The sequence below is a fragment of the Dasypus novemcinctus genome, chromosome 9 (assembly GCF_030445035.2).
Source record: "Dasypus novemcinctus isolate mDasNov1 chromosome 9, mDasNov1.1.hap2, whole genome shotgun sequence".
Lineage (NCBI taxonomy): Eukaryota > Metazoa > Chordata > Mammalia > Cingulata > Dasypodidae > Dasypus > Dasypus novemcinctus.
This window is the reverse complement of record NC_080681.1, coordinates 14,293,847-14,316,329: the sequence shown is the minus strand read 5'-3', so window position 1 is coordinate 14,316,329 and position 22,483 is coordinate 14,293,847. Positions and strand designations below refer to the sequence as shown.

At 60.6% G+C, this 22,483-nt stretch overlaps 1 protein-coding gene and 1 long non-coding RNA gene across 3 annotated transcripts; both read right to left on the bottom strand.

The window, feature by feature from the left end:
- Positions 1-12: 12 nt before the first annotated feature.
- Positions 13-12,986, bottom strand: EPS8L3 (EPS8 signaling adaptor L3). Of its 2 annotated transcripts, none has more exons than XM_004448939.3 (19): positions 12,846-12,986; positions 11,006-11,060; positions 10,775-10,839; positions 9,130-9,288; positions 8,703-8,852; positions 8,555-8,610; positions 7,955-8,169; positions 7,751-7,866; positions 7,357-7,480; positions 7,212-7,273; positions 6,908-6,982; positions 6,395-6,543; positions 2,888-2,972; positions 2,609-2,643; positions 1,948-2,143; positions 1,606-1,734; positions 1,207-1,280; positions 568-700; positions 13-307 (listed from the first exon to the last, which is right to left on the bottom strand). In XM_004448939.3, the coding sequence occupies exons 2-19, from the start codon at positions 11,034-11,036 to the stop codon at positions 296-298; spliced, it is 1,866 nt and encodes a 621-aa protein (XP_004448996.1). In that variant the 5' UTR covers positions 11,037-11,060; positions 12,846-12,986; the 3' UTR covers positions 13-295. The 2 variants fall into 2 exon arrangements, with proteins under 2 accessions (XP_004448996.1, XP_004448997.1); XM_004448940.3 differs by having other exon boundaries at positions 7,955-8,166.
- A 3,942-nt stretch (positions 12,987-16,928) lies between these two features.
- Positions 16,929-20,206, bottom strand: LOC131279898 (uncharacterized). The gene is made up of 2 exons (XR_009187395.2): positions 20,093-20,206; positions 16,929-18,498 (listed from the first exon to the last, which is right to left on the bottom strand). It is a non-coding gene; the product is annotated as an uncharacterized lncRNA (long non-coding RNA).
- Between the last annotated feature and the right edge of the window lie 2,277 nt (positions 20,207-22,483).

Genomic DNA, 22,483 nt, shown 5'->3' with positions numbered 1-22,483 from the left:
CACATGCCATGCTTGAAGTTGCTTTTATTGGGATAAAGAGGGGAACTGAGCAGGGTCCTGGTAAGCGTAGTTGGAAGCATTCCAGACTTAGGAAAGAGACTCAATAAATAGGAAGCAACCAGGGAGGGCTCCCAACACAGCAAGAAAGGGTGGCACTGGCCTCAGCTTCTGATCCTCTTTGCTGTGTGAGCTGGGGTGGGCACTTGGAAGCAGGATTCTTAGGGCTCGGAAAGGTATCAGGTCCACCGTCTGGCGTGTGAGAGGGCCTTGGATTTGGAGGTGTCTGAGCTGACGCCTAATGGCCCATCTGGAGAGAGAAAAGGATCCGGATGAGACTGGTCCCAGGTAAAGGAACTCCAAAGCTCTTGCCAACACTAAGCTTGGAGCCCCACGCCACGCCGTGTGCCTGGAGCCGAGCCCCTGGCGGGACGTCCTGTGACCGCTGCCTCCCACACTCAGTTCCACCCCAGCGCTGGGCCCTGCTGGCCTGTCCCCCTGGCAGGCTCACTCCCACCGAGAGAGGATCAGACAGTCCCAGTGGGAGAAGGGACCCCGAGATGTCCTCACCCCTAGCATCCTTCTCACGGCCTCCAGCCGGGCCACGATCCGTGGGGCCTCCTGGGGACACAGCATCTGCAGCTCCCCAGGTCTCATGTGAAGCAGCTGGCTCCCCATGAGGGACCCAAGCGTCTTCACCGTGCTGTGGACAAAAGCAGCAGAAGCTGTCAGCGGCAGCATGGAAGGACCCTGGGCCTGAATATTTGGGTGGAGAAGGGGACGTTTGCGCTTGGAGGCTGGGGTTACTGGAGGATTTCTGGAATAGAATATCTGGAGGTAAAGAAGCATTTTGGCTTCATCCAATTTCAAAACTCCCGGATCTGCAGGGAGACAGGCTCGGGAAGAGAGTCTTCCGTCGGGGAGGAGTGGCTGGGCTGGCAGGCTCGAGTCTTGTGAGTTCACTGCCCTGGGCCCTGCTGCCGTCCCCACGCCAGGGGCTGCCCGTTTCATCCTCTACCCTGGACACGGCCAAGCCTCTGCTCTTCTCTTTACTCGGCAGAGAGAGTGTGGGGAAGGGGCCGCCCCGGTGGGTCCGTCGTGTGCAGTGGAGATCAGGTTGCTTTTTCCGGGTCTCGGGGTGTCCTTGGTTATTATTCGAGCCCTTTCCAAAAGGTTATCCCTCCACACTCCCCGGGAATAGACACTCACAAAGTGGAGAACTTCTCCGCCCGCAGCCAGGCTGTGACCTCCTCAGGCCTGGAGCTAAGTCGAAGCATCGGAGCCTAGAATCAGGGGGCCCTGGGGTCAGTGGCCGTGTCGTCTCACCGCCACCCACGTGCCCCGCCTTCCGGGGCCTTTCTCTGAGCTCCCATCAAATCGCTTCTCTCCCGGCGCAGTTTGCTGGTCTGGCAGGGACCCTGACTTGGCCTTGCTCGTGGCCCCAGAGCTGAGCGTGATGAAGCCTGGCCCGTCGTGAGAAAGCAGGGACATTGATTGCACTGGGCCACTCTCTCCCCCACTTGTCAGTGACTTCCCCCTCCACCCCCCCCTCCACCTCCCACTCAAGGCTCATAGCTTCCCGGGGGGGGAGTCTAAGCTGGGTGGTACCCGCGGGGGCGACTGGTTCCGGTTCCCAGGGGCCCCCGGCTGTAGTGGCTCCAGGATGTTGCTGGGGATGTAGCCGCTCCGGCCCGTCTCATTCTTCACCAGCCACCACCGCTTGCTGTGGTCCAGAACCTGCCAAGAGTCACTGCCCCGGTCACCCCTGGCCTCTGAGGAGCCAGGACCCCACGCCCGGCAAGCCTTTCTCCCTCCTGGGCCCTCCTTCCCCCTTTCTTCTCCCTCTCCAGGCCACCCACGCCGGCAGCCCCAGGCCCGCCCGCCCGCCGCAGGCTGCCTGTAGCTCCGGGTGCCACCGCCGGCTCTTCCAGCCCCAAGTCCTGGCCTCACCTCCAGCACTTCTCCCTCGACCACAGTCAGCTCCTGTGGGTTCCTGGCTTCAAACTCATACAGGACTTGCATCTTCAGGGCTGGCTTGGCAGGTGTGGGGCTGGAGGACCTGAGGCCGGGGTCCCCAGGCCGAGGGCCGTGGTCGTGTGCCTCCTCCTGTGCGAAGTGCAAGGGGCTCCCTAACCTGGGACTTCCCCTCCAACCCCAGAGACAGAGTCAGAACGGTTGGAGACGGGGCTCAGAAACTCAGCCCCTGCCCCAGCCCCGAGAGCCCCGGGCCCTGGCGGTGACTTCGGGTTCCCGCGGAGCTGCTTGGCAGGTGGGTGTTGGGCGGGGGCTTTTGCAGGCAGGAGGGGTCTGAAAGGTCACTGAATTCTAAAGACTTCCAGCAGTAGAATTTTTTTACGTCCGAGCTCCCCTCTGATCACTTTACACCTGAGCTCTGAGAAACCAGAGGTGTATGTGGGTAGTGTCAGGAGAAGAAGGGACTGGAACCTATAAGGGTCAACAATTGCTTGTTGCACCCAAGGCGGGAAGGGATGTGCTGGTGCAGGTATTTGGCTGAAAGAGCGCCCGGAGGGTCTCTGAGCTGTCGAGAACCAGAGATCCAAGAGATGAGCCCGTCCCTCCCTCCCCAGTCCCTGCTGAGCCCAGGGCCTACCGGAGGGAGCTGGAGTCCTGGTATCCCAAAGGTGCCTGCAAGGAACAGACAGGGAGTCAGCAAGAGCAGGGCGTCAGCTGGCGCGGTGGGAGGAGCGACGCACCCAGCCAGCACCTGCCACGCGGCGGCCTTGCACCCCCTCCCCACCTTCCCACCGCGCAGATACAGGTGCCCGCGTGGGCCCACCCACCCACGTAGTCGCCGTGTGGCATGGGTTGGCCTGGGAGGGCAGAAACCAGCAGGAGAGCAGGGCTTTGGGGAGAGCTCTGCACCCCTTACCTGGTTGGAGAAGGGCTCCGGGGGCTGCCAGCCATCTGAGAATGTGGGAAAGTAGGGCTGGGGCTCCTTGCCTGTCCATTCGGCCCTGGGGGGAGAACAAAGCGGAGTCCGTGCCCGCTCTGCGCCCCACTGTGGGATGGAGGTGCCGGGGCCTAGCCCTGGGCGTCTCCTCTCTGATGGGGCCCATGGCCCATGTGCACAGGCGGAAAGCTCACCAAGGAGACAGGATCCTGCAGGGCCGGTCCCACGAGGTGCAGACACACCAACCCCATAAGGACAGGCTGGGCCCTTTATCACACGGATTAGGGGTTTGGACTAAAGTGGTAGAACCACAGGAGGTTAGAGCTGGAAGAGCCCCTTTGGATCACCTTGTCCAGTGTCTTGTCTTTTCTTTTTCAATTCGTGTGACTTCTATTTATTTATTTATTTATTTACTCCCCTCCTTGTTGTTTGCACTCGTTGACTGATCATTGTCTGCTTTTTGTGTCCATTCACTGTGTGTTCCCTGTGTCTGTTCATCTTCTCCATAGGAGTCACCAGGAACCGAACCTGGGACCTCCCATGTGGGAGAGAGGCACTTAGTCGCTTGAGCCTCCCTGCTTTGTTGCGTCTCTCATTATCTTTCGTCTTTGTGTCTCCTTGTTGGTTCATCTTGTTGAGTCAGCTTGACGCTTGTGCCAGCTCCCTGTCTTGCTCATCTTCTCCAGGAGGCCCTGGGAACTGAATCCTGGACCTCCCATGTGGTAGGCGGGAACTCAATTGCTTGAGTCACATCCGCTTGCCTCAGTATCTTTTCTAAGCTTTTTTTTTCTTTTTAACTCCCTAGCCTCAGAAACTTTTCTTCTAACTAAAGAGTTTAGAACTCTCAGCTTGTGAAACAGATCACAGCGGAGCAGCTCTGGTTGACTCTGGGGTGGGTGCTGGCATTTGCCTACTCAGGGCGCTGGCGGTGGACTCCAGGCTTGCTCTGCTCGGAACGCCCATCTGGGGAATGCCCACTCGCTTCCTTGAGGACGCGCCCCTCCCTGACTCACTGGGGCAAAGGTGACCATTCCCTCCTCTACGCTGCTGCTGACCTTGGCACACAGCTGGACTACAGCTCCTTCCCACTGCAGTGCAGGTGGTTCTCAGGTACCTGCGTTTCTTCCTACGTTGAGCTCCTTGAGGGCTAGCTCCAAACAACTGCTGGCACCCCGAGGCAGCTGGTAAATGTTTGTTCAGTGCGAGCAAATGAATTAGTCCCTCTTCTGTGCCTTTTTAATTGGTTCCTTCGCTTTGGCCAGCAAACAGGCTCAGGTCTCCTCTTGACCAAGGACACTGTCGTTTCTATTACCTTCTTTTTTCTTTTTTTAAAGATTTCTTTATTTCTCTCCCCTCCCCCCGCCCAGTTGTCTGTTCTTTGTCTATCTGCTGCGTGTTCTTCTTTGTCCGCTTCTGTTGTTGTCAGCAGCACGGGAATCTGGGTCTCTTTTCGTTGGATCATCTTGTTGTGTCAGCTCTCCCTGTGTGCGGCACCATTCCTGGGCAGGCTGCACTTTCTTTTGCGCTGGGCCGCTCTCCTTACGGGGCACACTCCTTGCACGTGGGGCTCCCCTATGCGGGGGACACCCCTGCGTGGCACGGTACTCCTTGCGCGCATCAGCACTGCGCATGGGCCAGCTCCACACGGGTCAAGGAGGCCCGGGGTTTGAACCGCGGACCTCCCATGTGGTAGGCGGACGCCCTAACCACTGGGCCAAGTCTGCTTCCTTCTATTACCTTCTCGTTACCCAATTTCTTGAGAATGTGCTCACCTCCATTGTCTCACATCTGGTTCTTTCATTATTCCTCACAGCCTGATTTCTACCTCAGCGATTCCTCTAGTGAAACTGGCTTGTCTGAAGTCCCGGTGATCTCCTGATAGCCAAACCCAGTGGCCTCGCGTGGTCGCCATCCTTCCTGTTCACCATAGCTTTTAGTATTATTTACAGTTTGGGGTCAGTTTGCCAAAAATCAAGTTGCCTAAATATAGTTTGTCTAAAATACAACTCTTTTGGGGGTGTTTATACCTTTCTAGCTGTTCTATTTTCAGTATTCTGCCTTTCATTTCATTCATTAGTGTCCGGTTATTTTAAGAAATTCAAAAATATCTTTCTAAGAGCACAACTGCTATCATTTTATATTTAAAATAGAAACAGTTACCAAAGGTATGCCCTTTTATGCAAGATGGAGTTGTTTTGCCTGTTCGCGGGTATCTTTTAAAAATTGTATCAGTTGATCTGTTTTCCCAAGATCTCAATTTCTCGAAGGGAGATTGGATTTTGAAACACAAAGATAGATCCAACACTGCTACTGAATGTTAAAGCGACTGAGTGACAGGATTTGAAGGTCTGCCATAGACCCTCTGGCCTGAGTCCCCTGCAGAACCTCTGTTTTCCTTTCTCGCCAGCATGCGACGGATGCCAGGGCTTTGTCCAGAAGGTGAACCCGGCGCGGCCGCCACGGCCAGTGCGCTCAGGGCTGGCCCGTGCGCTCAGGGCTGGCCTGTGCGGCGGCTGTTAGTCCCAGTGTCTGGAACTGCACGGGCTTACAAGGCGGAGGTCCAGAATCCATCAACGATTTCACTGTTGCGACTAAACCCAGAGAATGCGTAAAAGTGGATTATCCTGAATTATCCTTCATGTCTCCAGACAAACTGGACAAAACCCCCTTTACGCGGGGCTGACTTGAAAAGAACTGGTTGTTAGGCAGAAAGACTTGGTAGCTAAATTGGCTTCTTGCCCGGTTGCTCTCTCTGCCTTCCTAAAACCTTCTTCTCCCTTGGTTTTAGGCCTCTGCTCTTCGGGCGTCCTGTTAACTCTTTTGATTTCTCTCTGCCTCCTCAGCCCTTCGTCCTTTCGTCAACCACATGTGGATGTACTCTCGTGACTAGAAAGGTCCCTGCTTGTCAAAGGGAGGTCAGAGGCCTCCACGGGAGCTCTCCCCTCTTGCCATGGCTTCAGCCGCCCTTCTGGTCCTGCCACCCGAGGGCCGGGCTGCTCGCTCTCTGCGGGGCGTCCCACGGGCCCCTCGGCTCAGGGTACCCGGCTGCCTGTGGTCCCCACCCATCTGCCCTTGTCCAGCCTCCCACCTCGGTTGCACGGGTGTGGAGTATCTTTCTCTCCTAACTCCCCAGCCGATGGGTTGCTAAGTCTTCCTGATATTATGCCTGTAGCTTCTCTTACCTCAATTGTTTTTAAATGATGGGGCTGGATTAAGACAACCTTTTCCCTTTGCCCCTGACAAAAAATATTTTAGCAGAAGTTTGCCACTGTCTTTCCTTGGGAAGAATGGTTCTTTTGTTTGTTTGTTTTATAACTGTTTATACTTAGCTGAGTAAAAAAGCTGGGAACTCCCTGTCGCAGCCTGGGAATTTGCTTTGATACCTTCCTGGATTGTGACAACACAGAGCCTGGCCACACCGCTGTCCCGCCCCGACCTCCCCGCGTCCCACACCCCTGGGTCAGGCCGGGCCTCAACTTCACTCACGGGCTGGTGGTCCAGGCCGCTCCCAGCTCCCTCCAGAAGGTGGTCTCCGCGGGGCTAAGGCAGGAATGCAGCAGGTCGATGGCTTTGGGGGTGAGCAGGGGTGAGACCACTTGGGTTTCCAGGCCGGGCTCGGGGCAGTGTGCCAGGATCTGAGGGAGGGAAGGAGGCATCCGGGAGCCGAGGCCCCCACACCACCGAAGGGGGTGGGCGGCCCCCCCCCCCGAACGCCTGGCTGCCCCCGCCCGCCTCGGGCCGGCTGCCCCTCTGCCTCCTCGGCGCCCTGATGGCCTTGGCTCTCACCCCTCCATCTAGCCTTCAGGGGCACGCCGGGCGTGCAGGGCTGGGCATGCAGGGGCTGAGGAGGGGGGCACGTTGGCGTGCCCAAGGGGTGGCCCCCCGGGCTCCCTCCGGCCCCTGCTCTCTCTGCCCTTCTCCCCCAGCCTCCTTCACTGCCTCTGCTCCTGCCTGACTTCAGCCTGCCCCTCGTCACCCCCCCGTCCTCCCCCAACTCACGAAGTCCAGAGTTTGGAAGACCTTGTGCACGAAATCGGGGGCGCTCATCTCCTGCAGCCTGACGGCCAGCTTCCCCTGGGGACAGAGGGCGAAGCCTGTCACCCCCCTCCCCAGGTCCCCCGGATGCCCCGTGATTGCTTTCGACCTTGGTTTGGAGCCTGGCACTCTCCAGAGTTCCCAGGGGTGGGAAGAGGGTGGTTCCAGGGGGAGAAGCTGGACTCTGGGATGGCTAGGAAGGCAGAGGGTGGCTGGAGGTGGAAGGGGAGGAAGGAGGAGGAGAAGGGAAGGGGCAAGAGCCACCTACTAGGAGGTTGAGGCTGTACTTGATCTTCTGGAAGCAGCTGATGTACTGAGCCCGTGTCAGGCCTGTGCAGGTGGACGGTGAGTCACTGCCCCTCCCAGCACGCCTCTTCCCCGCCCGCTCCCCCCTCCCGGCCCGCAGCACGCACCGCCCTGATATTTGTGCTTTTTTATCCCCAGTCTCATCTTCTTCTTTTTGCCAGCCTTTGCCTGGACCTCCCTCAGCTTTCCCACGAACAGCTCGATGTCGGTGAGGACGTGGTTCAGCACCTCCTGCGCCCCAAAACAGTGCATGGCCTTGACCAGGTGCAACGCCCAGCCTGGGGGCTCCCCACCCCGCGCCCCTGCTCTCACCCACCCCCACCCCCACCCCGCGCAGCCTCAGGCCCGGCCCAGGCTCAGGCCAAGCCTCCGCGGCTCTCCTTAGCCCAGAGCCTGTCCTGGCCAGCCTGGGGGGGCCCTGGGGAGGGGGGTGAAGGGTTGGTGTCCTCCCTTCCCCCAAGCCCAGAAAGCCTCAGCCGCCCCCAGACAACCTGCAGCTACCTCGTCCATCTCTGGGTCCTCGGGAGATGAGGACCGTGTTGGAGAAGGTGGAGAGAAGGCCCTTGGCTCCCGGGCGCTGGGCTGGCGAGACGGGGACCTCGGCGACGGGGGTTTGTCTGCAAGGTAGGGGGGCCGTGGAGCTAGAGCCTCTTGGACCTTCGAGGAAAACCTTCTCCTTCCACCTGACCTCCCGCCCAAGCTTACTATGCTCTGCGGTCATCCACTGGGGCTGCTCCAGAGGGGGTGGCCGCTCCATAGGTGGGCCTCGCACCAGAGGGGGTGTCCGCTCCATAGGTGGGCCCCTCTCCAGAGGCGGTGGCCGCTCCATAGGTGGGCCCCGCTCCAGAGGGGGTGCCCGCTCCGGAGGGGGCCTCTGCCATCTGTCCTGGCCTGGGCGATGGACCCCGAATCTGGGTCTGCTGGGGATGTGGTGAGAGGCACATCTTCGACGAGGTTTTTGGGACGGGTTTTTGCCCCTCCTTCCGCCCGAGGACCCGGGGGCACCCGCACCTCCGTCCAGAAGCCGCTCCCCTCCCTCACCGGTCTCCACCTGCACCCATGCCTGGCTCCACCTGCCTCACCTGCCTGGCCTCTGGGCCCCGCAGGCCCTGTGTCCAGCTCCAGGCCCGGCCCAGCCCCTTCGCCATGCCCACTGCTGCTCTGCCCCCAGCCCGCCCCCTCCCCAGCTCCAGGCCCATGCTGGGGGGGGGCATCGGGCTCCTGGACTCCCCAGGGTGTGGAGCTGGCCCCCCCCCCAGACCTGAGCGGAGGTCCTGTGGGCAGGGGAGGGCAGAGGCGGCCCACCTTTGCTGCAGCTCCTCCTCCAGAGCCCTCTGCAGACTGGCCTTCAGTCGCTCCGCCTGGGGGGTGCAACAGGGGAGGCCGTGGGGGTGGCTGCTGGTGTCTGGGCCCCACACCCACACTCTCCCTGACCCCGGCCCTGGCCACTCACCCCTACTTCCTGGCACTGGAAGAGCAGCGTGCTGCTGCCCGGCAGGCCCGACTCCTGCACGGTGATGGACAGGACAGAGTTGTAGGAGCAGACGTTGAGCGCCGCGTCCACGGCCTGGACGCTATCCAGGCGGTAGGACTCGAGTTCCTCCTGGGTTAGGTGGAGAGGTCGGCGGTGAGGTCACTGCGAGCCTGCCCTGGGTCCTGGGACCTCCTGACTGGGGGCGCTCCAGCCCCCAGGTCAGCGGGGGGCCGGGCGTCATCTCCGCTGACCCCCGGGCCCATGTCCCCGGTCTCCTCTCAGACCGGGGCGTGTACGTTAAATGGCCTGTGCATTTGGGGCGTGGGGGGGGGTGGTGGGTGAAGAGCCTGCTGCTGGTTTTTCCATGCTGGCGGTGCCCATGGCCGTGCTTGGTGGGAGGACTGACCTTGGTCTCGATGTCCAGCAGCTGGAGCCAGCCGTCCTTGACCTGCAGGAGCAAGTCCTGGCTCCACACCCGGCCCTGGGCGTCCATCTCCTGCAGCTTCTGCAGGGCATCCTTGGGCTGCTGGATTCTGGGAGTCCCCAGCTTACACGTCATCAGGTGCTGAGGGGAGATGGTTTGGAGACAGGGGGCGAGGAGGGGTGGTGGGTGGAGATGGGTGGGAGGAGAAGGGCGGCGGATGAGGGAGACAGGCCCTGGCCTCCCTGAGAGGGAGGTCCCAAAGACCCCAAAAAGCAACCTTCAAGGGCCTCCGGGCCTGGGTCCCGGGCTGCACGAGGGGCTTAGCTCCCTGGAGGAAGGATGGTTAGGGCTTCTAACAGTCCAGGCCAGGCCGGGGGCTGGGTGGCGGTGGAGGTGGCCTCCAGCCACCCAACGAATAAAGCCTCCACTCCGCTGGACCCTGGAAATTCTGCATCCTTCGCTCCCTTTGGGAATCCGCCGTCCCAGAAGTCTTCCTCCCTGCTGAGCCAAGTCTAGCATTCCCATCTGCCTTGGCCACGCTGCTCCTTGACCCCGGAATGCGTCTTCCACCACTGCTGGCCCATCGCCTTCCGGTGCCTCGGGAAGGAGTCCCCGCGCCGCCTTCCGCCTGAGTCTTGCCCAGCTAGGTCTGTGGTGAGCTCAGCCTCCACGTGAGTCCCTGACCCTTGCTCACGGTCATCCCTGGAGGTCGTGGCCCTCCTCGAGACAATCTCTCCCTTCTCTCCGCCAAATGCTGGCTTCCCAGCAGCCGCCCTGCCCCGCCTCTGCGTGGGGGGCAGATGCAGCCAGTCTCCTGCCACCTCTGCCTTCTGCACGCCTCCTGGCTCCTCTTCCTGGGAGTCACCCTTCCGGCATGCGCAGGGGACCCCGACATCCTGAGCAAACTCATCCTGAGCGGGACTCCTCCCTGCTCCTGGTCTGCTGGGCCTCCTTGGGGCTCCCCGCTTGCAAGGAAGCCCAGGAGTCCCGGCCTCTCCGCAGTGGACCGGGGGAGCCCTGCCTCTGCTGCTCCAGAACCAGCCCCCTCGGCGTCCCGTCCTGCCTCTTGGACATTTGATACCGCCTGTGGCATTTCTAGCCCAGATGCTGCCGTCCGCCCAGGTTTGCCGCACCCTGGGAGCCTGGGCTGCCGCTGTGGTTTTGACAGCCCTCCAGGCCGCTAGGTATGGCAGGGAGATGCCATCCCAGCTTCCACGGAGCTCACGCCCGCCCTGGGAACTCCCCGGCTCCCCTGAGGCCTTCTCAAGCCTCGCAGGAACTGCTGACCTCTCACATTCCTTCCTCCAGCCACGCCAGATCCTGGGCAAAGAGCAGCTGCCCGGGCTGTGGACTTGCGTGGCAGGGAGATGGGCAGTGGGGCGGGGGGATGACTGCCAAGGAAGGTGTCATGGCACGCACCTGCCCAGGCCCCTGCTCCTTGTTCCCGCCTCGGGGCAGGCCACCCACTCCCTGGCCTGTGCTGCCAGTCCCCAACGGCCCCTGCCCCCTGGCACTTAGCAGGTGTTTCGTTAGGCTTGCTGGACCCGAGCCCTCCAGGGCACGCTAAGGGCTCCTGTGGTGGGGCAGTGGGCACACGGGAAATACCCAGGGCCCCGGGGGGACTCACCTCCACCCTGTGCTGCAGGTGGGTGGGCTCTGAGGCGAGGCTCTGGGCATACTCCTTCCGATGCACTGCGCGGGGAGAGGGTTGCGGGGACAAAGCAAGGGATGGGTGGGGGAGAGAAGAGTGAGAAGTGGGCAGCTGCGGGGGGAGTTTGGGATGGGGAGGGGGAAACGGGGAGGGAAAGGAGCTCAGCGGGAGGACAGGGCAGGGACTTGGGGGGTGGGGAAAGCTTACAGTAAATGGCTCTGCTGCTGGGCCGGGACATGCTGGCGCTGCCGAGGATGGTTTACTAGAACCCAAAGTGAACAAGAGAGACGGGAACTGGAGATGGCTGGGGCCCGTCGGGGCCGGGGAGAGGACGCCCGGGGGAGCTGCTCCCGCGGCTCAGCCTGACCTGGACCACTTGGACGTGAGGCCTTTCGGGAGCTGTCCCCTGCTAGGAGCCCTCCATCCTGGCTGGGCCTGGAGGCGGTGGGCACGGCTGGGGTCCTGGGCAGGCGCCAGGCCACTCTTATTGGGTCATTAAGGCTCCCTTCGTTGGGCCCAGGAAAGGGGAATGAAGAGAGCTGGGACCCGAAGCTGGAGCCCCAGATCGCGTCCTGGGCCTGGGCGTGGGGACACCCGGAGAGTGGGCTGACCCGGCGTCTGCAGGGAGGACCCTGCAGAGGGACAGCTCTCGTCCACGCGGAAGGAGGCTGCCGTCGGCTCTGGGGCCGGGACCCTCCCAGGAGGAGTGTGCTGTGAGCGTTTAGGAGGGGGCTGTATGGGGCTTATCAGCGGTGGGCTCCCCTTCTGCACCTCCCTCTGCTGTTCCGTGTTCTGCGTTCCCACCACCCCACCCTTCAATTCCCACTCAAGCATCGCCTCCTCGGTCAAGCCCTCCCTGGCGCCCGCTGCAGCCCGCCGGCAGATTGCCCCCTTGCCTCTTCCTCCCTGAGGCCTCAGCCGGGGTGGGAGCTACCAGCCTCGTGCCAAGTCCCTCGGAAACGCAAGAGCATTTCATTTCCACTGATCCGCCCGCCCTTACGTGGTGCCGTGCCAAGCACTGTTCTAGGGGCTTCACGTTGGGGGACTCATTTCGTCCTCAAAACGGCCTTAAAAAATGGGGGCTGTTATTAGTCCTGCTCCCAGGGGAGGGCCCTGAGGCTGCAAGGGGGTGGCAGGCCTGAGGTGACAGTATTTAATGCAGAATGAGCCGGACCTGCCTGGCTGCAGATTCCACGCTTTTAGTGTTGGCTGCCACGTGTGCCTCCCCAGGGGGCTTTGAGCTCTGAGGGCCTTCCTAGCGCAGAGTGGGTCTAGAATAGCTGTATGTTGGGAGGGCGCTGGATTAGGTGTGGTGCGTGTACGTGCCGGCGGGGGGCAGCCCGTGGGCGCCGGGCAAGGTCCGCGGTCACTGAACGAGGCGCCCTGCCTCCCGGGCACAGCCTCGTTTCGTGGGTATCCACGCCACCCGCGTGATGCCCCTGGGTCGTGCGGAAACCCTGGGATATCCTGGGCAAAGTGTAAAAGGGCAGCCCACGCCCCTGCTGATGACGACCGTACGAAAATAACAGAGGATCTGAAAAGACGCCTCGGTGACGAGGACGTGACCGGCGATTGAACAAGGAAGGGAAGGCGGATCTGCTCCTCTCCAAGGGGAAGGGGTGCTACGCGCCTGCCTCCCCTTCCCCCCCGCAGCCGCACCCCAGGCTGTTTCTAAACAGCAAAGAGGAAGGGAGCTCTGCCCTGGTCAGCCCCTGCGCCCAAAGCCCCCCAACCCCCTCTTCCACGAACACACCCCGGCATGGTGCCTGCGGGCCCCCGGGGGCCAACACCTGCAGCTAAACACCCCTGATGGTGGGCGCCAGGACGGGCCATGGCCTGACCTGCCGACAGCAGGGCTGGCTCTGTGGCCGCCCAGTTGCCTCCATTCATCCCCCAGATGTCGGGGCTTGGAGCGGGGAGGGGTGAGCTCCCCACCGCCATCCTGGGGACGGAGCTGCCTGGGACGGGCTGGAGACCCGGGCTGGGAAGGCGCTGAGCGGCCTCTACCGCCCCGGGAGCCCCTGCGGCTGGGCGGCCCTGACCTTACCTGGGTGCCAGTGAGGCCTGGTGTCGGGTCCCCCCGGGGTGCTGGTGGTGGGAAGGCAGCGGCCTGTCTGACGGCGGCCACAGGCAGGGCAGCGCCGGCAGAGCCCGGCGAGCAGGCGGCCCCGTGGTGTTGAGGCCCAAGAGGCGGCCACACCTGTGCTCTTTGGACCCTGGTGGGTGGAGAGATCTCCTGGGGCCGGTGCAGCCAGGTGCCGATAGGTGCCCTGAGCTTAGCCAGGGACCCCTGCTTCCCAGCCTCCCTCCTCTGTCGCCTCTGGCCCCTGGTGTGGTCCCCCTCACCCTCTGCCTCTTGGGCATGTCTCTTGGGCCCCCAGGTCAGTGTCAGCCTCCAGGCCTGGGACAGGAGGGGCCACCCCACCTCCCCAGGGCAATCCGGCATTTGTGGTCAGGGGACAGGTGGGCTGGGGGTGGGTGCAGGCTCGGGGGAGGCTGCGGGCTGGTGCGGGCGCCGGCGTGCCCATTGTGCTGCCCCCATGGGTGCGTTGTGCCCGGGTGGCACCGGTAAGCAGGTCACGGGGTTCCTCGCGGGGAGCGGGCGTGGCACGTGGGACCCCAGCGGGCCTCACCCACCTGGTGGGAGATTTCTCTCTGGCGGCCCACTTTGCTCCCCCCTTCTGGCCTCACCCACCCAGGGTGCCTTCTCACCCACCTGTCCTTGGTCTTCTCATTCCTCTGCCACCCCCCTCCCACCTAGACCCTGATTGACACTGGGCTGGCTTCGGCAAAGACGGGAAACTGAGGCCCGCACCTATCCCCTTTCACAAACCTACCCAGGACTTCGTTTCCTTTATTGTTATTTATTTATTTATTTTTAAATATTTATTTTTATTTATTTCTCTCCCCTTCCCCCCACCCCACCCCAGTTGTCTGTTCTCTGTGTCCATTTGCTGCATGTTCTTTTTGTCCACTTCTATCCTTATCAGTGGCACTGGAATCTGTGTTTCTTTTGGTTGCGTCATCTTGTTGTGCCAGCTCTCCGTGTGTGGCACCATTCCTGGGCAGGCTGCACTTTCTTTCGCACTGGGTGGCTCTCCTTACGGGGCGCACTCCTTGCGCGTGGGGCTCCCCTACGCGGGGGGACACCCCTGTGTGGCACAGCACTGCGCATGGCCAGCTCCACACGGGTCAAGGAGGCCCGGGGTTTGAACCGTGGACCTCCCATGTGGTAGGCAGATGCCCTATCCATTGGGCCAAGTCTGCTTCCCTTCTTTGGTACATTTTCCGTTTGGGATGATGGAAAAGTTTTGGTAAGGGATGGTGGTGATGGTAGCACAACACTGTGCCTGTAAGTAACACCACTGAATTGTATACTGGAAAGTGGTTAAAATGGGACAATTTATGCTGTATATATGTTCCCTCAGTAAAAATTCAACAAACCAAGTGAAACAGGGACCTTCTCTGGCATCCCAGGGTGGATACCCTCTGGAGGCTGGGAGCACACAGAAACCGGGGATGCCAGGCAGAAGGGGCGCGGTGGAGGGGGCCAGCCAGGGAGAGGGTGGCTTCTCGTGGGCCGGGGCTCTGGCGCCTGGCTGGTGCAATGGTTTGTACCAGAGTCCCGTGGAGACTGGGGGCTGGAGCCTGCCTCCTGCACCCCCAACCTCGGCTCCCTGAGACCCTCCCTGAGCTCTCAGCTTATCTCCCTGCCCCCGCCCCAGCCAGCACTGCCCGTGGCCTGGAGCCCCGGCACTGGATTCCGGAAGGGGCCTCCCTACCAGGGCTGGTGCGGGCCTCTGGCGCCCAGGATCAGGGCGTTGGGCCTGACCTTCCCAGCCCTGGCCCCGGGGTCTCAGCCTCTGCCCTCCCACCTCCTCCCAAGCTGTGGCCCTACTTCAGCTTCTTCAGGATGGCCTGTCCCCTCAGGTCCTCCCCTTGTCCCAGGCTCAGCTTGGTCAATCAAGACGAGAAGCACGTGCCGCCGTCATCACTCCTGCTCTGCTCGGCCCAGGCTGTCCTGCCCACGGGCCTCTCCCTAAGTCCTGCAAACCCGGCACTGTCCAGGAGGACCGGGGGGCAGGGCCAGGGAAAGGGGCCGAGCTCGGGGGCCGAGATCTACGTGACATCTGTGGGCAGAGAAACAGTGAGTGCCACCTGGGGTCCTCAGCACCTACACATTGCAGCACCCTTTGGGGGTCCCTGGGGGCTGTTTGGGTCTCTGCAGACAGGAGCCCTTTGCAGCCTGGGTGGGAATGGAGTGGCATCGGGTAGGGGAGGGATGGAGAGAACAGGCCCACGCACCCCTGGGCACTTGGGAGCCATCATCGGTGCTTCTGTACAGAGAGGTCCAGGCGCCGAAACAATTCTTTGGCAGAGTAACCCTGGCCCAGGCTCTGGGGGGACGAGAAGGAAGCAGAGAGCCTTGCCTGGAAAGCGTGAGGCTCCCTAAGGCTGTGGGTTCGCGTGCATGCATCGTTCAGTTGACAGCTATCTACTGGGGCTTCCTGCCTGCCAGACACTGTGCCAGGTGCCGGGACACACCTGGAGGGCTGACAAACGCCTCAGGATGCGACCTGAGCTCAGCATCTCCCTTCCAGCATCATCCTTGTTCCCCATCTTGGTGAAGGCACCCACACTCACCCAGGTATGCAGTCAGGAAACCTGGGAGGCCCCCTGGCTCCCTCCTCTCCCCTCCTGCGAGGACCACCTCTGGGTGAGCTCCCGTGTGTCCGCCCTCCTCTCCACCCCACGGTTTCTGCTGAGCTCCACCGGCTCTGACCACTGCTAGTCTTCTATTCCCCCCGCTGCCTCCTGGCTTGATTTTGTCACTGCTCCCTCCTGGCTGCAGCCAGAGGAGCTTTCTTTCTTTTTCATTTTTTAAAGACTTATTTGTTTATTCTCCCCACCCATCCATTGTCTGTGCTGGCTCTCTGCTCCCTGTGTCTGTTAGTTGTGTGCTCGTCTTCTTCGCAGGAGGCACCGGGAACTGAACCTGGGACCTCCCATGAGGCTCTCTCTAAACTGGATATTGGATCATCCACTCCTCTGCTTGAACCCATCACTGAGTCCCTGCTCCCTCAGGGTAGAATCCAAGCTCCTTCTCAAGCCAAACCAAGCCCATCGGGGCCTGGAAGCATCTGCTGGCAGCCAGGCCTTATCTCCCACCACTCCCTGTGCACTGAACTTTAAACTCAGCCTTAGAGAGTGACAATGACTCGTAGTTCCGAAGAGTCATGCTTTAGTACCTGGGTACCTGCCGTTCTGTCTGTCTGGAATGTGCGTCCCTGGAAAACACTGACCACATCTCCGTGTCTCCCTGTAAGCGCTGCCCCCACCGCGGTGCCTCCCTGCTGCCCGGGGCTGGCGGGAACTCATGGCCCCTGGCATCTTCCCCAAGCAGACTGGGATCCCCAAGGACCCAGAAGAACCTTTCACCCCAGGCTGGAGGAGAAGTGACCTGTAAACAAGTCATACCCCATGGCACCGCTGGCAAAGAGGACAGCCCGTTTCCTGGGGAGACAGTGCTGGAGACAGCTCGTAAGGGTGTCAGCCGTGCCGCCAAGGGCGCGGCGTAGCAGACGCACAGGCTGGAGGGGTGAAATGACGTGGAGGGACGTCGCGTGTGGCCAGCGTCAACTGCATGTGCGTCTGCGGATAGAGGGGAGAGGTGGGGGCAGGGGACGGGGTGTGTGTGTCTTCACCAGCGAGGAGACTCATTGCGTGGTTTTGTGCAGGGGCGTGACAAGGATACTACTGGGTCTCGCCACTTGCCGGTTCACAGGGTATCTAGAGCAGGGATTCGTAACTTTTGTTCCCTGGACCCGTGGACCCCTTCTCAGAATGTAGAGACAGATAGTTTTATGACACTCAACATCAGCATGTCTTTAAATTAATTAAGTACGATTATTCAAAATCACATCTGACAACTTCCCCATAATTTCAATACCTGATAACTTAACATAGTTCAACATCTGTTCAACCTGTTGTTTTCGGCAAACATTTAGAAATTCGAGTTTTCCCACGGCGTCGTACAACCATCTCCACCATCCTTACCAACCTTTTTGCAGGCAGTTATCCACTGCTCTCAACCTGCTACATCAAAATAAAAATCACACTAAGTCCACACTATACTGTGTGTTATTTAATAAATACATCACACCCGCACAAATATGTCCCCACAAGAATGTTTTCTTGAATTTTCTTTTTTTTTTTAAGATTTATTTTTTATTTATTTCTCTCCCCTTCCCCTTTCCCCTGTTGTCTGCTCTCTGTGTCCATTCGCTGTGTGTTCTTCTGCAGTCGCTTGCATTCTTGGCAGCACCGGAATCTGTGTCTCTTGTTGTGTCATCTTGCTGTGTTGGCTCTCCATGTGTGCGGTGCCACTCCTGGGCGGGCTGCGCTTATTGTGTGGTGCGGCTCTCCTTGCAGGACTCATTCCTTGTGTGTGGGGCTCCCCTACACAGGGGACAACCCTGTGTGGCACAGCACTCCTTGCGCGCATCAGCACTGCTTGTGGGTCATCTCATCACATGGGTCAAGGAGACCTGGGGTTTGAACCCTGGACCTCCCATGTGGTAGGTGGATGCTCTGTCATTGAGCCAAATCTGCTTCCCTTCTTGAATTGTCAATGCAAGCTCAGGGACCCCTGGTTAAGAACCCCTGCTCTAGAGGGCCTGCTGAAGGGTGGGGTAGAGGGCGACCCCAGGAGCCTGTGCTTAGGCTGAAGGAGCTGAGGCCCCTCCCAGCCACCCTGGCCTACCCGGGATGTAGCCTGGGGACAGGGTGCCCCACAGCAGGGCCTCAGGCTCACGGCTGACCTGGATGTGGGACGAGGGCCAGGCCTGGGCACCCACGGTCACGTCCAGGAGCTGACACCTGGCCCTGGGGCTGGGGAGAGTCCGAAACAGACCCCTCCTCTGCCGCCGCTGCCCCAGCCGGGCACAGCAGGGACCAGGCGGGAGGCCCCTGTCTGCTGGCAGCTCACATTCTAGAGGACACAGAGAAAACCAGAGCCCTGAGAAGCTATGAGAAGGAACTAGAGGGTGACGTGAGTGGAGGCGTGGCGGGAGGGGGCTTCCTTGTGTGCAGCGGGGCAAGGCCTCCCTGAGCAGGGCGGTGTGACTACGAGGACCGCCTTTTCCTCTAGATAGGCCCGCCCGGTCCTGCGCTACAAAGGACAAGCGTGTCCTGAGCGAGAAGGCGATTTATTGCAAGGGTGCAAGCAAGGAACTGGGGGCATCTTCCCCCAGTGAGAATGGGAACTGGGATTTTTATAGGTGAAAGGAGAGAGGTAGATAAATAACAAAACAAAACAAAAACATCAAAAATTTAAAAAGTGAAAAAAATGAAAAAAAGAAGAGGGGTAGTAGAGAAGAAAAACAAGTAAAAAAAAAAGAAAGACCCAAAAAGTGATGCTGGGGTTCTTGGGAGGTGGGTACGTGCAGTTTCTCAGTCCTGTGCTGTCTCGAGCACATCCAACTTGTCCTTGACGTCAGCGGCTCATAATCCACAGTGTGATGGAGTCGTGCAGGGGCAAGGCTTTGTGACTCCTTTTTCAGACAACTGCTTGAGGAGATCAAGTTTTTGGTCCCTGGGAAAAGTTACAGGTTTACACCATTCTGTCTGGTTTTGCTTTGGGACATGATCTTCCTCCTGGAAGCAACACTGAGAAGGTCTGGTGCGTATCCTTCAGGGAACTAAGTGCAAAGAGTAAACGTCTCAAATTAGATGAAGGGAAAGCCATTTCCGTGAGTTTTAGAATGTTCAAAGCTGCTGAAGTGGAGGAATTCCAATAAGCACGTCTCCCAGCTGTCACAAGGGAAGGAGAGCGGTGTGATGAGCCCATGGGGAGGAGAGCGGCCGGGCCCCGTAGCTGGGAAGGAAGCCGTGGGGCTGGAGTGGAGTGAGGGGAAGGGTGGGCCAGGGCAGGGGCCAGGAGTCTGGCTTTTATTCCAGGGCAGCTGGAAGACGCTGAGGGGTTTTTGGACCCACCTCTCTGGCTGTGGTGGGGAGACTAGGGGGAGGGGGCAGGGAGACCCATGAGCAGGTGACTGCAGGGTCTAGGGAGATGCGGGGTGCCAGGCAGCCGGGGGACGGCGAGGCTGGTAGAGGGGCCAGGACGTGCTGTGGCCTGGGGTGGGCGGCGAGGTGGATGAGGGGCTTCAGGAGCTGCCCAACAACTTGGGGGGTGATGGTGACGCTGGTGAGAAGGGGTGCCTTGGTTTTCCAGGGCTGCTATGACAAAGACCCCACGACTCTCTGGCTTAAAGAACGGGAATTTATTCTCAGGCTGTCGGCTAGAAGCCCACTCTCCAGGTCCTGGCAGGGCCTGCGTTCTCCGGGAGGGTGTGGCGTGGCTGAGATCTCTCGCTTGTGGCTGCCCCTCTGATTTCCTCTGAGCTCTGGCTTCCACCGCCTGCCGTGACCCATTTCCTCTGCTTATAGGGCTCCAGGCATGGGCTTAAGGCCCTCCCTGATTCAATATGGCGCCATCTAAACAGGATCCTTGAGGGACGTGGATGTGGCTCAACCAATTTGGCTCCCGCCTACCGTATAGGAGGTCCAGGGTTCGATGCTCAGGGCCTCCTGGTGAGGGCAATCCTGTTGAGTGCTTGCCCATGTGGAGTGCCACCCTGTGTGGGAAAGCCACCCTGAGCAGGAGCGCCGGCCGACGTGGAGAGCTGGCGCAGCAAGATGACGCAACCAGAGACACAGGGACAGGCGAGGAAGGAGAAGGGTCTGGTGGGGGGTGGGGGGGTGGGTGGGGGGAGGCTGCGGCTGATGGGGGGGCAGGTGGTTAATTCTCTGGGGCCAGGGTGTTGTCAGCGGGCAGCTTCCCCAGGGGAGGGGTCCCGGCTGTAGTGCCCTGGAAGAGGGGGTTTGGGGGGGTGGGGTCGCGGACGGACCCCATTTGCCTGCCTTGCCCTGGGTCTCTCGGTCCTCCACCGCTTAATTTCTCTACCTGCTTCCACCACCCCTGGCGGCTGGGTGTCATTCCAGACGGGTCTCAGCGCCACCCCCACGTCTGCGCACTTGGCCCCGTGGGGCGGCTCCGCGCCCGCCTCCCGGCTCCCTCCCCTCGGTCCTGCCCCCAGGCCTGCCCCGGGAAGCCCTCCCGATGCCTGATGCCTGGATCTCTCCAGCAGCCCCGGAGGAAAGGCCTCTGGGGACAGGCCTGGGACCCTGCTTCGAGCAGGACAGGCTGGGGAAGGGCTGCTGAGGCACAGGCGACCTTCACGTCCCAAGGAGGGCCTGGGGGGGGGGGGGGAGGGGGTTGGGATGTCGCCTCACCCTGCCTGGCCCACGGGTCGCCCGGCCGGGAGCGGGGGAGCTGAGGCGGCCGGGCTCGAAGCTGCTCCTGGGCTGGGGACGACCTGGACGGGCCGGCCCTGCCACCTGTCGCGGGGGTGGAGGGGAGAGGCCTGAGCGGCGCTGCGCCTGCGCTCCACCGCACCCCCCCCCCCCCCCCCGCTCCCGCCCCCACATGAGACCACTGCCCAGGGCAGACCGCGGTGCAGCCACTCAGAGCAGCGTGGGAGAAGACGCTCAGTGAGGTGGGGAAGACTTCCCCGTGTATTAGGAGGTGAAAAAGGCGTGCCACAAAGGGGTGGAAACTGCAAGATGCCAGTTTTGTAAAAGTAATGAATCCATTAATCAGTACATCGAAATTATGTACCATGGGACATAGAAAAATCGAATCAAAATGTGTAATCATATCAATCGGAACAGAAAAAATTGCTGTCATGTAAATCTAAACATGGAAAACATGATGTAGTGTCAGGTGAGAGGCTTATTCCAAAATGGCGATGCTCAATTTTGTAAAAAAAATAAATAAAATGGCAATCACGAAAATCTAAATAGAAAAATTTAAACCATGTGAATTTAAACATGTATTCAGCACCCCGTGACAGGTACCTGATCTGATTGTTTATGTTGTTTATGATGAATGCTTACAACAAAATAACAGTACTTTTGAAGTAGGTCCTGTTATTTTCCTCTCCAGTCTACACATGAAGAAATGGAGGCACAGAGAGGTCAGGTAACTTGTCCCAGGTCGCACAGCCAGTAAATGGCAGGAGTGTGATTTGAACCCAAGCAGTCTGGCTTGAAGAAGAGATACTGGAAGAAACAATGTTCACTCTCCCTAGGGGTAAGTGGGTGGGGGTGGGGGTGGGGGTGGGGGGGCGGAGGGTTCCTACGTGGTTTTTACTTTCTTCTTTGTACTTTTCTACATTGCCCAACTTACTCCTTCTCCAAAACATGTTACTTTTGTCATCGGTGCCTCTCCACTCCCATTCCACCCTCCACGAAACAAAGGGTAATTTTGAAAGTAACAAAACCAGATAAAAATGTTCCAGGAAGATACTCCTGCAGCCTTGGGGCTGTCCTGCAGGGAGTGGGGGGTAGGTGGGCGTGCCCTGGGCGGCTGGGAAAGTCCCGGGGGAGCGCTCGCTCCCGCGCTGCCTGCCAGGGGACCCTGGGCTGTGCCCTCGAGGAACCGCAGGCCACCACTGAGGCCGCCCTCACCCGGGGCCAGGACGAGCCCGGCGCTGGCCGGCCTTGGGGGGGTCCCGGGACGTGCTGCGCCGGCCTCCCCGAGCCCCGGGGAGGCGTGGGGGGCAGAGCACAGAGCCGGCTGAGGCCAGCGCGGGCGGTTCCCGCCCCCCACTGTTCCGCCCCGCGAAGCAGGACCCCCCCCCTTCTGCAGCCCCCGCGGCCGGTGGAACTCCCTTGGTGCCCAGGAACTCGTCGCCTGGACAGCGATCCAGGCCGTGGGAGACGCTACACGGCACAGAGGGGCGAGCGCTGGCCTCGGCGCCAAGGACCCTCCGTTGGAAGGTCAGCTCCGGCTCTTAGCTCTGCGGCCTTGGGAGGTCTCCGAGCTTCAGGTTCATTATCGCTCCCGTGGGGTGATGAAGACTGTGAGGATTACACGCGGCCACATGGGTGCTCCATAAAACCCTGCCTGAAGCCAGCGTCCTTCCGGGAGGCCCCCCTGGCTGCTCCGGGGGCTCTTCCAGCCGCCTGGCCCGGCACGCTTCCCGGGTGGGCCGCCCTCCTGGGTCTCTCTAGACACCAGGCTCCCTGGGAATCCCCTGGGAAACCGGTGCAAGACCCTAGACCTTGCCCATGGAGAGCCTGATTCGGGGGGTCTAGGAAGGAACCCCAGAATCCAAATTCTTACCATCTCCCCAGTGGTTCCTGTGGGAGCTGATGCTCCACCGTTCCCCACTTGGCAAGGCCCGTCCTTAAGTGTGTCACCCAGAAGTGACCCGTGCCAGGCTGCAGCCTGCCAGGCTTGGGACCAGAGAGCTGTCGCTCTGGCTGCTGGCCGCCCTCAGGCCCCTGGGAGGAGGTGTGCCCGGGGCGTGTGTGCTTGTGCCGCCACAAGCAGTGTCGTGCCATGGAAGCTTGTCCTACGAGGCGAGGACCTCACCTGGGGCCCTGGCCTCCCTGCTCTGGCCCTCCGTGGACCCTGTGCCCAGGGTCTTAGACCACACATGGGACTGGGCGGGCTGCCTCGCAGGGCCCCCGGGATGTGTCTTGGAGCTGGACCTCGGTTCTGCGCCCCCCAGGCCTGCGTGCCTCTGGGCTGAGCAGACTTAACCCCGTGAACCCAGAGTGGGGGGCCCAGGCCGCCAAGGGCCCTGGCCCGAGACGCCTGCCTGGGAATCCGGAGCA